This window comes from Scomber japonicus, chromosome 6 (genome assembly GCF_027409825.1).
Source record: "Scomber japonicus isolate fScoJap1 chromosome 6, fScoJap1.pri, whole genome shotgun sequence".
In the NCBI taxonomy this organism is placed as follows: Eukaryota; Metazoa; Chordata; class Actinopteri; order Scombriformes; family Scombridae; genus Scomber; species Scomber japonicus.
In genome coordinates, this window is record NC_070583.1 from 8,590,510 (window position 1) to 8,605,902 (window position 15,393).

The 15,393-nt window shown below is 42.5% G+C and overlaps 1 protein-coding gene across 1 annotated transcript in view; it reads right to left on the reverse strand.

Moving 5' to 3' along the window:
- Nucleotides 1-461: 461 nt before the first annotated feature.
- fam131ab (family with sequence similarity 131 member Ab) overlaps nucleotides 462-15,393 on the reverse strand; it is a 16,549-nt gene continuing 1,617 nt past the window's right edge. Inside the window, exons 2-5 of the mRNA XM_053321143.1 lie at nucleotides 8,249-8,342; nucleotides 7,918-8,100; nucleotides 3,012-3,143; nucleotides 462-1,120 (exon numbers count right to left, since the gene is read on the reverse strand). Coding sequence (XP_053177118.1) covers nucleotides 462-1,120; nucleotides 3,012-3,143; nucleotides 7,918-8,100; nucleotides 8,249-8,342 — 1,068 coding nt within the window. The remainder of the gene's footprint in view (nucleotides 1,121-3,011; nucleotides 3,144-7,917; nucleotides 8,101-8,248; nucleotides 8,343-15,393) is intronic.

Consider the following 15,393-nt stretch of genomic DNA (forward strand, 5'->3'; position numbering starts at 1 on the left):
TTGATGATGGTGTCCGTTTTTTTTTTTTTGGAGTTGCTTCGCAGAAAAAGGGACAGAACCAAAAAAACTGCGGGCGTCATACCCACGGGTTGAGTCACTGGACTCTTTTTTTGTTTTGTTTTGTTTTGTTTTTTCAACCATAGGCTGCTGTAGCAAGTTCAGCACTCCTGTTTTCACACTGATAAAAAAGATTGTTTGGAACGCCTTGAAAGAAAATAGAGTTGATACGTTGAATGGGAGGACGAAGCAGTTACGGTGTGGAAAGGAGGAGTTGAAATGCTGCAAGTAAGGCAAAGATGGATGATTTCGACTTCAGTCAGAGGATGAAGAAAAAAATAATAAACATGCGCAGAGGTTTAAAGTTTTCAGACGCCGTGGAGAATAGGGGGAAGTTCTTGCAAAGAAAAGAAACCCTCCACATAGCATGAAGGGATTTAAACACTGAGGTGAGAAGGGAGGAGTCATTGGTTGTTTGGCTCTCCCACCCTTTCCTCCTCCTCCTCCTCCTCCTCCTCTTCATCCTCCTCATCGAGTGATACGACCCCAGAGGAGGCCACGTCGGAGACCCTCCTGCGCGGGTCGTAGTTGGGCGGGTACGCCAACCCGTTGCCCCCTGCCTCCACCTGGCACACGGTGCTCTCATAGTCCTTGCAGGGGGTATCGTCATCCTCGCCGGGTGACAGGTACGTCTCAGAGTAAGACATGGAGTAGCAAGGAGAGTCCTGACCTCCGCAGGGCCTGATGCCCCGTCCGCCCCCGCCGGACCCGGCCTGCCCCACCCTCTGGAGTCGGGCCAGCAGCATCTCCTCGCCTCCCTGCAGCGCCGACAGGATCTTGGCGGCGAGTTCAGCGGCGTTGCTGTGAGAGTGGCCGCGATGGCCGCCCAGGTCACGCAGCAGCGGGTGATGCTCATCCAGGCTGCAGAGGCTAGAGCAGAGGGTGTCTGGTGAGCCTGCTGTGGGAGAGGGCTCTCCACTGCCACCTCCCTCTCCTCCTCCTCCTCCTCCTCCGCCTCCACCTCCACCTCCTACACCCTCACAACAGGGTCCTCGCAGGCCCAGGTGTTGGCAAAGCTGGCTGTGGATCAGGTCCTTCAAGTAGGGAGGATATGATGGCACATCTAGAGGGAATGATACAGACTGTAAGCATGAGGTCCTGAAGGGAGAAGAACAGTGATAGGAGAAGAAACATGAGATGAAACTGAAGTATTTCCTGTCTGGACACTGAGTGGTTGCAGCATCAAACATTTACAGGAAATACAAAAAATCAGTCAACTATATAGCCAGTGTTGAACAAATGTTTCTCTTAGTCATTATCATTTAAAAGGTGTACCTGAGATTTTGACCACAAGTGGTGTTTTACTGATGTGACATACATGTGTGCCTGCCAACGGTTTTGATATTTGATTGATTTATAATTGGTGGCAATAACACAATAAACATAAGGATGCGTCAGCAGGGATGTGAGCTGGTTTTAAAATAAAATAAAGGAAAGAAAATCACACATTCATCACATCTGAATACATTTAATCATGCAGGCTACCTTTAAGAAAAGTAATTGTGTTCTGTCTTTGAAAAGGGAAGCCAGATTCATTTGTGTCAAACAGATTTTTAAAAAATGTTTTAATTATGAACATAAATTATTAGTAGTAGGTAGTATTAGTATTAGTAGTAGTAGTATAAGTATTAGTTACCATGAAAAAAACCTGTTACAAAGTAGTTCATATAAGATATTCCTTTAAGATGAGATGCTTTATTAGTAATTATGGGGAAATTTACAATATATATACAGTAATAAGTAAGTCCATAGTTGAATGTGTTAAATATATAAATAAAAAATATGAAAGTCCACTGAATTAAAAGTGTGTGAAAAATGAAAAATAGCAGCAGTAAAAGTTACGACAAAAAATGAAGCAATTATTATATTATTATAAGTATTATGTTATTGTTACAATATTACTTTTAGAATACAGTAAGTGGAAAGATATATTGTAAGGTAAGGTAAGGTAAAAATTCAAAAACTGTAGTAGTGATGATAAATAAATAAAATAGAATAAAATATGCAATAAACAATCTCTGTGAAACAATCTGCAATTATATAAATCTGCAATTTACATAAATTCCTGATACTATATACAAGTGTGCAATGTTCCTGGGATTACAATGTAACGTTTAATATTCCTGGGATTAAATAGTAAAGACAGATTAGCGTGGTGTTAAGAAACCAGCTGCGAGAGCTAAATATGATGTGATACAGAAAGAAATGATCGTCTTTGGTATTAGAAGGAAAAAACTCTCTCATCTACATTATGTGTCCACAACTAGAAAAGTACTGAAACACTGACTGTTAAAATCTATATGACATTGAAGTGAAGAAGTAGGTTCTACAGTGTTATTGACTCAGATCAGGTTTCAGGCAGAGCTGATTAATATCACGTACATTCTGCTCCATATGAAACAGCTTTCACTGCCAGAAGGTAGGAAGCCATGGATGAAAATATGAAGATCCAGCAACAACACTCAGCTGAATGTTATTAGCTGCAGAACAGGTTATTGGTGGTTCACTGTAATCAAGATGAAAGCTCTGGGAGACATACGCCCACACACATACACATAGCTGTGGTCAAATACACTCACTGTGCATTTATAACCCGCTCACACACACTGTCCTCACACAGACACTGTCTCTGCAGCAAAGGAAATTATATTAAACTTGCAGGAGGGATATCAAATTGCACTGAGGAGCAAAAAAAAATGTCAGGGGGGGATGAAAACTAGGGCACTGGGACAATGAAAGATACAGAGAGAGAGAGACAGAGAGAAAGAGAGAGAGAGAGGGAGAGAGAGAGAGAGAGAGAGGGAGAGAGAGAGAGAGATGGATGAAGTAGAAGGTGTGTGATGGGGGATTATTAAGAAGCAGGGGGACAATATGAAATAAATAAACATGATTTAGCTGTTGTGTGTGTGTGTGTGTGTGTGTGTGTGTGAGCGCGTGTGTGTTTGTGTGCATACCTGTGCTCTGTGTGGTGGGCTCGTTGACAGGCAGAAAGTCTTCATCATATGAGTCATCGTTGGACTCGTCTCCATCCACAGACGACCAGGCCCTCAGCTTGGCCTCTGCTATGGCAAACTGCTCAGCCACACCTGCAAGCAAACACACACATACACAAACACACACAAACACACACACATACATGAGCTACGCAAGCAAATACACAGTTGGCATGGTAACAAGGAGACAGCAGGCCATGTCATGTAACCGTTTTTGACTGGCAGGTCTGTGCACAGCGTAGAATTAGACTGGACAGAGACAGAATTCACATTACAGTCCATGTTCCTTCAGCGGTCGTTTGGCGGGTGCACTTAAGATGGCTGTCACTGAGTGTTTATTAGAGTTGGTATGCAGGTTGCATTCCTGCCAGTGCACAGCAGATAGTGAGCTGGAAGAGGCACGGAGAAAATGCTATGAAAGCAAAGGGAAGAAATGTGTGCGTCATTGGAAATGCCAGAGGAAATAGTTTAGTAATAGTGAGTGACATTTCCAATGGAGATGTAGCACTAAGTCAAGTTTCTGATCTTATAGTACATTTACACAGTATGTCAGACTTGAGTGACACCTCTATGACACAGTGTGAACAACAAGGTGTATTTAATAACCTGGCATATCCCAGATCCTCATCCTTTCACATCTTTTTATTATGGATTTATTGTTTTTTTTGTTCATAACTCTCCATTTCTGGTGTTGAGTTTTTATCTCTTTTGTTGTTAAGTTACAGAACAATTTAAAAACTGAATTAAAAAAAGAAAGTAAAACCAGTGTAATTTCTTTTGGGACATTTAAGATTAAGCAATTGGTAAACTCATTATTGTATTCATTTATTGCTTTGGTATATCTTAGGTGCTTTAATTTAGAACTGGTATCTCTATTACATAGTCACTTATTTTTAAATCTGTATGTTTTATTCAGTGCTTATCTGATTCACAATTCTTTAAAAAATAAAACACATATAGTTGAAATGTGCAGCATTGTTTCATGTCTCACACCTGTCATATGTGTTCTCTGTAAATCAAACTAAACCAAGGTTGTACTATGCGTTATTGTTTACCCTCATACATGTATGTAAAGCACACACACACACACACACACACACACACACACACACACACACACAGGGCTACAGAGAAGGCGTGTATGTGTGTGCATGGCTGAGGTGACTCAGCATGCGCCACAACCAGTAAGCCACAATGTCCAAGTGACCAATCATTTCCAATCATCATCATCAGCAGCTGGCCAATCAGGGAGTAAGTGTCTGCCTCTCTATTTTTCTCTCTTGATCTCCCTGCTCACCCTCATTCTCCTCCTCCTCTCATCTATTTTATATTCCTCCCTGCACAGGTGAATTACCAAACGGGGTCTACCAGGCCCAAGCCCAGGGGCCTGGGCCAAGGGCTTAGGGAGCCCCTAAGCCAGAGCTTCTGCATGAAGCTGATGTTACTAACTTATTTGTTGTTGCTTAATCAAAGGGCTTAGTGTCAAAAACAGAACCCTGAGAGTCTTACTGAAAAAGTAGAAAGAATAACCTAAATACTCACTTTAAATGTGCTGTGAATTCTGAACGGGTGAGTTAGTTTAATCAGTATACCTGTCCTGCTGGGGTAGGGGGGTACAGAGAGTGCGGGTGAGAGGCCTTATAATCCATCTATGCCTACTCTCTCCGTCATGTCATGCTTTTTTTCTCTCTCAATAAAACGCTCTATCGACTCACCTGACTCCCCTCGCTCCTACCATTCCCTTTCCTTTCACTGTGCAATCTTTCAGTCTTGTCATTCACATCCAATTTTGATTTCTATCTCACGGACTCTGTCTCTCTCTCTCTCTCTCTCTCTCTCTCTCTCTCTCTCTCTCTCTCTCTCTCTCTCTCTCTCTCTCTCCCTCTCTTTCTCTCTCCTCATCTCTCTCCCCGACTCTCCCTGGTCAATGCTCAGTATTCATGCGTTGTCTCTCACAGAGAGAGATCGATACTCTCATTCATCCTTCACTATAGCTGGGCCCTGAACTCTGCCCGCCAACACAGGCACATCCTTCGACAAATGCGATTGTGCAGGCTGCTCTTTAGTTCTCCTGTGAAAGCCTTTTTAAAATTCCTTCAACCCACGAAGCCACAGCTTTCACCTGTATATACCCTTTTTTTATATTTCTAACCTACATATCAAGCAAAAGTGCCCTAGATAAAGATAAAGACATAGTATACGCCTACGGATAGGTTGTCCCTCTGTCTGTATGACCCTGACATCATTGCCAGAAACATGTAGGAGGTGGTGTAGAACATTGTCAACCATAAATATAACTGTTGTTATTGCGGTCATGATTTTAGGTGATGGCAATGACTCTCTTTCATTGTGCCATTAGGTCAAACTATTATACCAGAAAAAAAATGCTAGCACGCTAATTAGCCTCTTGGGAGGAAGAGTGATGGAACTTCATTTTGCATTGGTGCTGAGCATTTAATCAACATCTAAATGAAATAATAGCTCAGTAACACATCTCTCATGACATGAACCCACATTTGTTCATCTTTATTTTAACATCGATCCCAGTTGTGCCAGAATGTGCACTCAGGTTCTTCTCTCTCTCTTTCTCACATACACGCTGACACACAAAGCTTGCCGCATTTCAACTGCAACTAGGACTTGTGCACTTTATCTGGGCGTATACATTATTATTAAAGTAGACTGCATGCCTATCCGCTGTGAAAATTAGCTCTGAATAAGTTTTACCCTTGTCAGCTCTTAACGTTGCAGTATTTTCCTCATAAATATTCACTTGGATAGAAGTCCTCAGGAACTTCAAATGGATAAAGAACACACTCTTATTTTTTATGTATGATCACTTTAAGACAAACATGCCGTTGGACATGGTGTCTTTGTAAGTTCACCAGAGCTCTTATAGCACTGCTTTCTGCTTCAATGTTGAATTCTGCTTTTACTGGTATCTAAGCCAATTTTTCCATCAGCTAATACCACTTACACCAATGAAATGTTCTCACAGGCTTGTTTGATGCCAAGATAATGTAAACATCAAAAACTGGAATACAGCTGACACACACTTCACACAGCTGAAACACACACTTCACACATAACCGCTCATGTACTTTCCATGTATTTATGTATCACTCACAGCCTGTCTCCCATTCCCTTTCATTGAGACACATGAAGAAACACACACACACACACACACACACACACACACACACACACACACACACACACACAGTGACATAAGCCTCTTTTTGTGTCAGTCAAGGTTGGCAGGCAGTTTCATGCAGTTCGGAGAGACACTGCAGGATTAACTGAATGTATGTGTGTGTGTGTGTGTGTGTGTGTGTGTGTGTGTGTGTGTGTGTGTGTGTGTATGTGTATGTGTGTGTGACTGGCACAAGTCTGTCTATCAATAGGACAACCCCACCTGCATTCTTAATTCTCAGGGTTCCTCCTATAAACACGTACACACACACACAAACACACACACACACATTATCTCTCTCTCTCTGTCATGTCTTCACCTTTTACACATAAACACACTCACTTTACACACTCGCACATGCTCACTTAATGTACAGATGTGCTCACTGACATTCATGCAGTCTGTCCAGTCACCCACGGTAACACCATCACCGGGCTACAAGGAGACAGTTGACAAAAATAAGAGGAGTCAGCAGCTCCCTGATGGGTTGGAAACTGGGCACACACTGATGATGGAAACTGAAGAGACACAGAGGACTATGATGTACCCCATTTCCACTTATTCTGGTTAAATGTAACAAAAAAGATGTGCAGAACATTAGAAATCCTGGTTTAAAGCCTATTACACAAGGTTTTAGTGACATTTATAAAATGAAAAGGGGGGGGGCAGGCTCATACAGTTCTAAAATGACCATCTATAGCGCTGTTAAGGATCAGTAAGTTCAAAATGCATGATTTAAAGACTTTTACTGTGATAATGGATACAATCACAAAGAGAAGAGAAGAGAGTGAGGTAATGTAAAAAGTGCCATGTAAGAGATGAGTAAGAAAAAAAAAGGAAAAAAAAGAGAGGAGGCACAAGAGGAAAATCGCTCTGTCACGGTGGCAGTAGCCAGGAGCAAAACCTTACTGTGCAAATTAACCTTGAGAGTCTGCATTGCAGGGAGCGAGCGAGGGAACGGAGGGGAGAGCGGGCAGGAGGGACGAGGTGAAAAAGACAGAGAAAAAGAGGAGATAAAGAGACAGAGGGCAGTGAGAGACATTAAAAAGAGGGGACAATGTGAGAAGGACGATGGGGATAATGAGCAGAGGGGGCAGGAGTGAATGAGGAAAAAAGTAAAAGATGAGGTGAGTGAGTAAAAGATAGAGGAGACAGATGAGCTGTGGGTGAGCAGCGCTGTGAGAGGAACAAACCATAACTACGTGTGAAGGAGAGGAGTTAAGGACAGAATGCATCTTCATTTACAACTTTATCTGAATAATGACATCTGCTTACAGGCCTTTGACTTTACATCTGGAATAAATGCGTGTTCTTTTTATCTAGATTCTTTCCACATTGTGTTTGGATGTATTTGAAATATGAGGACTGACTGACACTAAACTGTGCCATGTCTCTCACATTGACACTGTCATTACTGTAATTAATGATTGATACAAATACTCATCTACACCTGTTTAAAATATGTTAACCTTTTTGTTTTGATGGTGTCATTTAATTAGGATCTCTTCTATGATCTTTCAGCATTATTCGGCACATTTTCAAGGTGTCCAAGATGTGTGAGTCAGTGAATTTCTTGCCAAGTGACATTTAAAAAACTGTTGAGTACAGCAGTGCAGGATGTTGGGTTTTTTTTGGTAGTAGTATTTATATATTAAGCAAGACAAACAATCTTACCAGCAGCAAAGCGCGCCTCCTGTTCACCCTCAGTGAGGTCGGAGTATGAATTGAAGTCTGATTCCAGGGCTGCTGGAGTGTCGATAGGCTTACACCAGCCTTTCCACTCTATGAGATGGGCTACTCTGCCCTGAGCCATGGCTGTGGGCTTTGTCACATGGTCCTTCACCACCTGGGAAATACCTACAAGGCAAAAAATGGGGAGTGATTCTACAGGATAATCTGAGATTTTGAGTATGATGGTAAGACATTTTCAGTATGCTCACACATACATTTACACTATGTATACTATATGTACACAAATACACTTGCTGGTAAATGCTGTACTCACCATGCAGGGAGGATCGTGCTAATGCAGCAATCTCTTGAATGGTGAGAGCTCTTCTTGATTTTGGTAACATTTCAATGGTGTCGTCAACATTCACCTGGAATGACAAGACAAATAATAAGTGTGACTCAGGGGAAAACTGGTACAGCAGCTCAAGCTCAGCATTAATGTAACCCGGCTTCTGAATACATCCCGCTATGACTCACAGGAAAACCCAGTGTTGTCTTTTGATGGAGAAAGGACTCCTGTGTTCAAAGTACTTCAGCTACTTCAGTGTACTTCAGGGCCTTGAAAAATGAAGGTATTTCTCTTTACACACCAATCAATGCTTTGATGAGTCACAAGATTTATGCTCACAAGATGCACGTGCCTGTATGTTGAAGCACAGACACACGGAACAGTGATGAGATACATCAATGTTTATATCTATATATAGCATGGTCAGCTATCTGTTGTTGTCTATATAACTTGATTGTATATTATTTTATGTGGACTGTTGGATCTTTTTTTTCCAGTACTGGTGGCTACTGGATGTTCACTTTAGTGGTTTGTTACATTAGCCTGCTGCCTAATGAGCAGCCTAATAGACTGTTTAGGTAACACCTGTTGTTCCATTCGATTCCGGTAGCAGACTTTTGTTCCCCTTCATTTCTTGTCAACTCTCTCCACTTTTGCTGTAATAAAGACACCAACATGCCATGTATGGCTGCACACAAGGGGGCATTTACTCTCTAGTTTTGTGTATTTGTACATTTTTCGTAAACAGGGAATGTCCAGGTGGACCTTCATAATGCTGCCAGGTGTGTCTGATAAGAGATTTTAGATGCACCTGTTAATAGTCAACTAATCACATTAAAAACTTCAAACTCTTGAAAGGAAAGTGCTTGATCTGTGTCCAGACACCTAGACAGGTAATTTCCTCACAAAACCAGACAGTAGACAAAAGACAAACCCCCCCTTCATCCTCCTCACATTCTGTCCTCCATCAAATCTGTCGGCTCTGTAAAGCCAAACCACAGAGGGAGTATCGGGTGTTGACAAGTTCCTTTGTCTGCTAACTCTTTTTATAGCCCTACCTGTACTCACGTGGGAATCGGGCACGTCAACAGCAAAGGCCACATGCCGAGCTGAGGCGACCGGCGCCGCTACTCAATATGGGTCAACACACTTGGCTGACTGAGCAATTTGATGACGGTTTTAGGCGGACAAGTACATCTCAACAGGTACAGATTGTGTCCAGTCCAGTGGTGAACGATCAGGTTTCAGCTGTTTTCATCTAGAAAAACACCACTGAGCTACGTGACTTGCACCACATCTGCACCACAGCTAGACATAATAAGCATGTGGATTGTTGGGTCATTTGGAAGTCACATTTTCCTATTTTTCTGTCATTTCCTTAATGAGTCAGCGCTGGATACGCCTCCGATTTGATTTGCAGCCCATCCCAGAGGAATCACCCTGACCTTGCCTTGTCAATTCCACTTAACGGCAACAAAATACCAGCCGAAGAACAAAAAAACAGCAAAAGGATCTGTCAGAGGGACCCGGCAAGAGCAAAGGGGGATCCCGAGATTGTGACGGCGCCGCCGGCTGCCGCGAGGCGTGATAATCCTCTTGCGCTGCAGAGGAGCTTGCAGATCAGAGGGAGGATAATCTGGAGGAGATGTGACATATACCCTGGAGTAGGGTTAGAAGGATATATTGTGTTGTTCTTTCATTAAAAAACTGATGTCAGAGAGTTAATGTTTTCCACCCACAGCTGAATATGTTTTATTTGTCATCTGATGGTTGCCCAGTGAAATCATCCCAGAGTGATGCAGGAGGATTTTATACATCATCAGCAGGAGATATCCAACTCTATATATATCTATATATTTTTCATTGGGGTATCCTATGATGATGTGAACACTGTTTCAGAGACATCTCTAACTGACAAGAATAACATTTTGGAAAGCCAATTCATCATTTCTGGAGTTTGGAGGCACAAAATGGTCCAATTTAAGTATTACATTCAAAATATATCAGCATAAGATTTTAAAGTAAGGATTCACATATACGCTTGAGCATCACCGCGGCACACAGCTCCAGTTAATAGCACTGCTGGCTCTGCTGCTCCATTCCATTCACCCCCCACCAACCCCCCCCCCCTCCTCTCCCCCACTGCCCTACTGAACACAGAGGAAGACAAGAGCAGCGCTTAGAGCAGACAGAGGGGCTTCAGTTCGACCACTGCACCCGCATCTTTCCTTCCGTGCTCTCCAACAAGCGCACCATTGTTCCGTGTAAGATAAGTGCGCACAAACACACACACACAGTGTGAAGAAGCCTTACATTTTCGTGGTCTGGTGAACACAGACAGTAAAGAGGCTGTCATGAGGCTCACTCGGGCTCAGCTATGGCTTTTGAATCATTGGTCAACCATTGCCTCCATGAGTCAGTGCGGTGGGCTGGTGCAGCGCTGAGAGGAATGCAACATATTCCTCAACACAATGCACCTGTAAGGAACTAACGCAGTCAGAGTGACTTAAAACTGACCCGACTGCCTCGTCCCTGTGTGCACAACCACGCAAGAACTGCACTTTAAGGATTTTTTTGGGTGTGTGTAGACTTGTTCAATAAAATTACAAACTCTAATTTAATACCTTAGTGTGGCTTTAAGTGGAGTTATTTCAGTTCCATTTTACGATGTGATTAAGTATGAATAGCAAATGTTGCTGCTCCAGAAAATCCTTTTTTCCCCCATTGTAGACATGTCAAACAACACCACAGGTTTCCTAAGGCAAAGACATTTGTATGTATTAGTCTATGTTTAAAGTAATTTAGGTTACATCACAACAGAAATGTAATTTGGGCCATTGTGCTGAGTCAAATACCCTTTTCTTATTTATCAAACATCAAGTGCAAAACGCTGTGCCTATTTTCTTCAGCACTGCAGATGCTTTTTGTCTGCTTCAAAACAAACAAACACACACACACACACACACACACACACAGACGTTTCACATTATGACTAGCATTATTAAGTGAAATTATATGAAAAGCTGTGAGTGGTTTCATTGGACCAGACTGGTGTGATAGCTGTCTCACCTGGGGGGGAAAATAACCTGAACATGCCCCCCCCCCCATCCCTTCTCTCTCTTTTTCTCTTTTCTATTTCTCTCTATCTCTCAACTTATCCACAATGGGAACATTTCTATGGCAACCAGATGATGTCACACACTCAGAGCACCAACCCATGGCCACAACAGCCAAATTAGAGACTCTTGCATGCGCCCACCTGCTTTCAAATAAAGCTGTTGGCTAAGTCTGGAGTCTAAGATGAGGCATTTGCATCATCATTGCTGAATTTAGTCTCACTGGTAGCATTAGGTTTGGTAAATATGAATCTAAAACAAGAAGCTAGGCATTTATTTGAATCCCACATTGCAATAGCAATAGTTCTCAATTGACCAAATAACTGAGTCATGAGCTCTTGCTTCACTACAATTTCAACAAAAAACGTGAATGTGAATCATTGCTTGACGCAAAATCTGAGCAAATATAACCAATATGTAATTAGTCGGTGGTCCCTGAAGAGTGAAGTGTTACAGAATCCTTCCTCCATGAAAGAGATGTGATAAGATGAGCCGTCCAGTGGAAGTCCCACGAAGAGTGAGAGGCTACATTTTCATAATGGATCACTTAGTCGCTGCTAATGTGGCCTGGTTGGTTCAATGTGGGCACAGCAGATTCACACCCGATGGTGCGGACTAACAGATAAAAGAGGCAAGGTGGATTCATCATGATCATCTATGAGCCACTAGCTTCATCCCAGCAGTCTTGGTTCAAAAAGAACAGGCAAAACCTTGCATGAAAGTCCAAAAATGTAACAGGGTCAAAAAGCCTTGTCAGGGTAAAAAGACAAGACAATACAAAGTCTGCGTGTGTTTAAAGGAAAGGAAAGTGTGTTTCCTGTACATTGTTAAACTTAAACCAATATTCAAATGAGCCAGTACAGCACAGTCAGTCAACTGTTCTCACCTCTTAAGTAGAGCAACATTACACTCTGCATCACTGAGATTCCATTTAAAATCCCACATTAAAAATTAATTGCTAATTACTGAACGGCTTGCAAACAGCTAATTGGAAACCAACTGGTTAACATTAATGAAAACTAAAATGAGAGAAAGAACTGGGGTTGACACACATATTAATGACTTAGATGGCTTGATTTATTAGGTAATTATTAAACCAGGAAAGGTTGAGAAAATCATTTTCTGCTTCATGTGGCGACTGTCATCTTCGATTAGGCATATGTGGTAGGTGGTCAACTAAGTTAAACATGGCTACTTTTGGCCTGGTTGCTTAGTGATGTAGTTCATTCATACTTGGGTAACAAGGAGAAAATCATATTGGTTGAGAACAACAAAAAAACAGTAGTTTTCCTGATAGCGTAGGTAAAAGAATAGTCCTTACAGGCTCTATCAGTTAATGTAACATCATACTACAACTGAAACTGAAACACAAATCATTTGACCTAATAATATTAATAATAATAAGAAGAAGAAGAAGATAAGAAGAAGAATAAAAGTGTTGGGCCCTATGGTAGACCACTACTTGCTTTCTCCATGCACCTTGAAAAGTTGTGCCAGAACGCTTTTATTGTCAGAAATGAACACTTTTCAAACAGTCAAACCGTTTTCTAACTCAGTAAAGTGATGTAAGCTGGCAGCTAAAAGCTTTAAATGAATGTAAAAATACCATTCTGTACTGTCTCTGTGTGTTTAAATGGCGTTTGGACTAGTCGTAAAGCACTAGCTAAAGTTTCAATGATAAAAGTGTGCTACAGCTAAGTCTCTAGGCTATATTACAAAACTAGACCAGGCTGAATTTTTTTTAAAAAAGAGAGACAGTGTGTGTTAAGGGCACCTCGCTGAAGTCCAGTGCGCCCAAAGGTGCTGTCAGAATCAGTCGGCGCGCCAAGCAGGTCCGCGTGCTGCCCAAAAGCGCGAGGTCAGACAGGGAGCTTGCCGCGCTCCAGTCCACGCGCAACGAACCGTCGACCGCCACTGTCAGGAGGGAGAGAGCCACGTGAGGATTACAGCAAATGAACAACCTTACAACTCATAGTAGCTCCCCGAATTAAACTATTAAAAAATAATATTATGAAAACAATGCGTCCACTTTACTGTGGCGATTGTATTTTTCATAATATATTGTGTTCATTACTGGAGCTGTAATGACTAACTATGAGTTTTAAGGATTAGGGCTAATCCTTACTGCGCGTGCCTTTATGGTCAAAGTTGCAATCACCATGCCAACCCATGCCTCCACAGCAACCATTGAGGGCCGATGACCATATAAGGGAATGTTGTGTTGCCGTATCTCACTGCAGTTTCATCCATATATACACCACCAAATATACAAATGGGATGTTTTTGAAGGCAACTGTGAGGCATCAGAGAACCGTCTGATTTGAAAAACCAAGTTTTAAATCTAAAAAAAAATAAAAAAAATCAATAGGATGTTGTTGGAAGATTCCCTTTAAATAAGTTCCTCGTGATGCAGGCCTATTATTTCGTGTGCTATAAAACTTAAAAGGCGTCTATAGGCTTGTACCGTGCACTTTCAGAGAGTAGTTATATAGTAGTTTTGGAGCACCCTCATTTTTACTGTGCATGGTACAAGTCTAAGTGCAGGGCTTTTATTCACAAACCCCTTAATTTATTGCAGCGTACTCTGTAGAGACTACTTGTAGTGAGATAAGTTTTGGGGGGGGGTGGGGGTACAGGCCTACTACTTCCATGCACTTTAAAGCCATGCCATGTCATGCAGGGTAAGGCCCTGGTAGCAGCACGAGCCTGTTTGATATTTCATGAAGTTTCTTCTGCTTAGTCAGAGGGAGAGAAGCAGTGTAACACATTTATATTTTTAAAAAAAAGAAGCACAGAATAAGGGAAATGCCTGTGATGGCATTAGGATTATCTTGTATTACCTGCCAGATTCATACACATTTCTTTGACGTGACCGGGCCACGTCATTAACACAACCCAAACTGAGAGAGGCAGCGCAAATGTCACTGAGCAACCTCCTGGCTGCAGACGTCACTTAACGGCCCAGAGATATAACAAGACCGGTTCGGTTGACTTCATGGATTGAACCTTTTCTCACAGTTGGCATGACCGGGCACACTCCTGGACCATGATGGAAATAAAGGTAGAAACGTGCCCATCAACCCCCTCCTGTGAATGGGGCCTCACACATTTCACATTTCACATTTCAGCACCTGGACAGCTCCCGTCCGTCACATACTGACGCTCCCCACAATCGTGCACACGCCTGCAATCCTGCGCGTGCTCGTCACTCTTCAAATCAGATTTGCAAAACGAGATTAAGAGGTGGGTCTCTAAATGTCAGTGCCTGGCTCCTCTTTCAAAGCCCTTCCACTGCAAGGGATGCGTTTCTGGTTACTGTCTGTGAAAAGAACAACTCGCTCGATTAGTCGTCATCACCCATCTCAAATATTGAGTCCAATATCAAGACCAATCACTCACCCCGGGTCAAAGACCTGCCGTTTAGCGCGCTGAGCTCAAGTTGCCCACCAGCAGAATTCAATATCTGCCGTTTAATTGGGTGTGATGAGATCAGATGCCCGGGGTGTATTGTATCGTTGAATCTAGGCCACCTCGGTCAATGAAAGTATTGACTCGAGGAGTGAAAGATGTGCACGTGCTTTTGGAGCATTAGACTGATATCCACAATGTGTCAGACATTTGAGGCCATGGTGCAGTCCCTGAACACCACAGGGGGTTTTTAGGGTGACACGTCAGCAACTGATTGTTAGAAAATGCTCACATTTCACATTTAACGCGCCGGCTCAGAGAGAGAGACAGAGAGAGAGAGAGAGAGAGAGATTGAGAGAGAGAGAGAGACAGAGAGAGAGACAGAGAGAGAGGCAAAGCTGCTCCTCTAAAGTCGATGAGTTTGTTGAGCGGGTTGATTGTCCTCTAATGCGACACACAGTTAGCCCTGGAGATTTTAAAAAGAGACTGCGCACACTTCACAATTCTTTCGCATTCACGTCTGCAATGCACAAGTCTCTGTAGCTGATGGGTTTTTTTGCAGCATTGACCCTGAACCAGGACCAGGAAATCTGAAGGGTCAAGGCT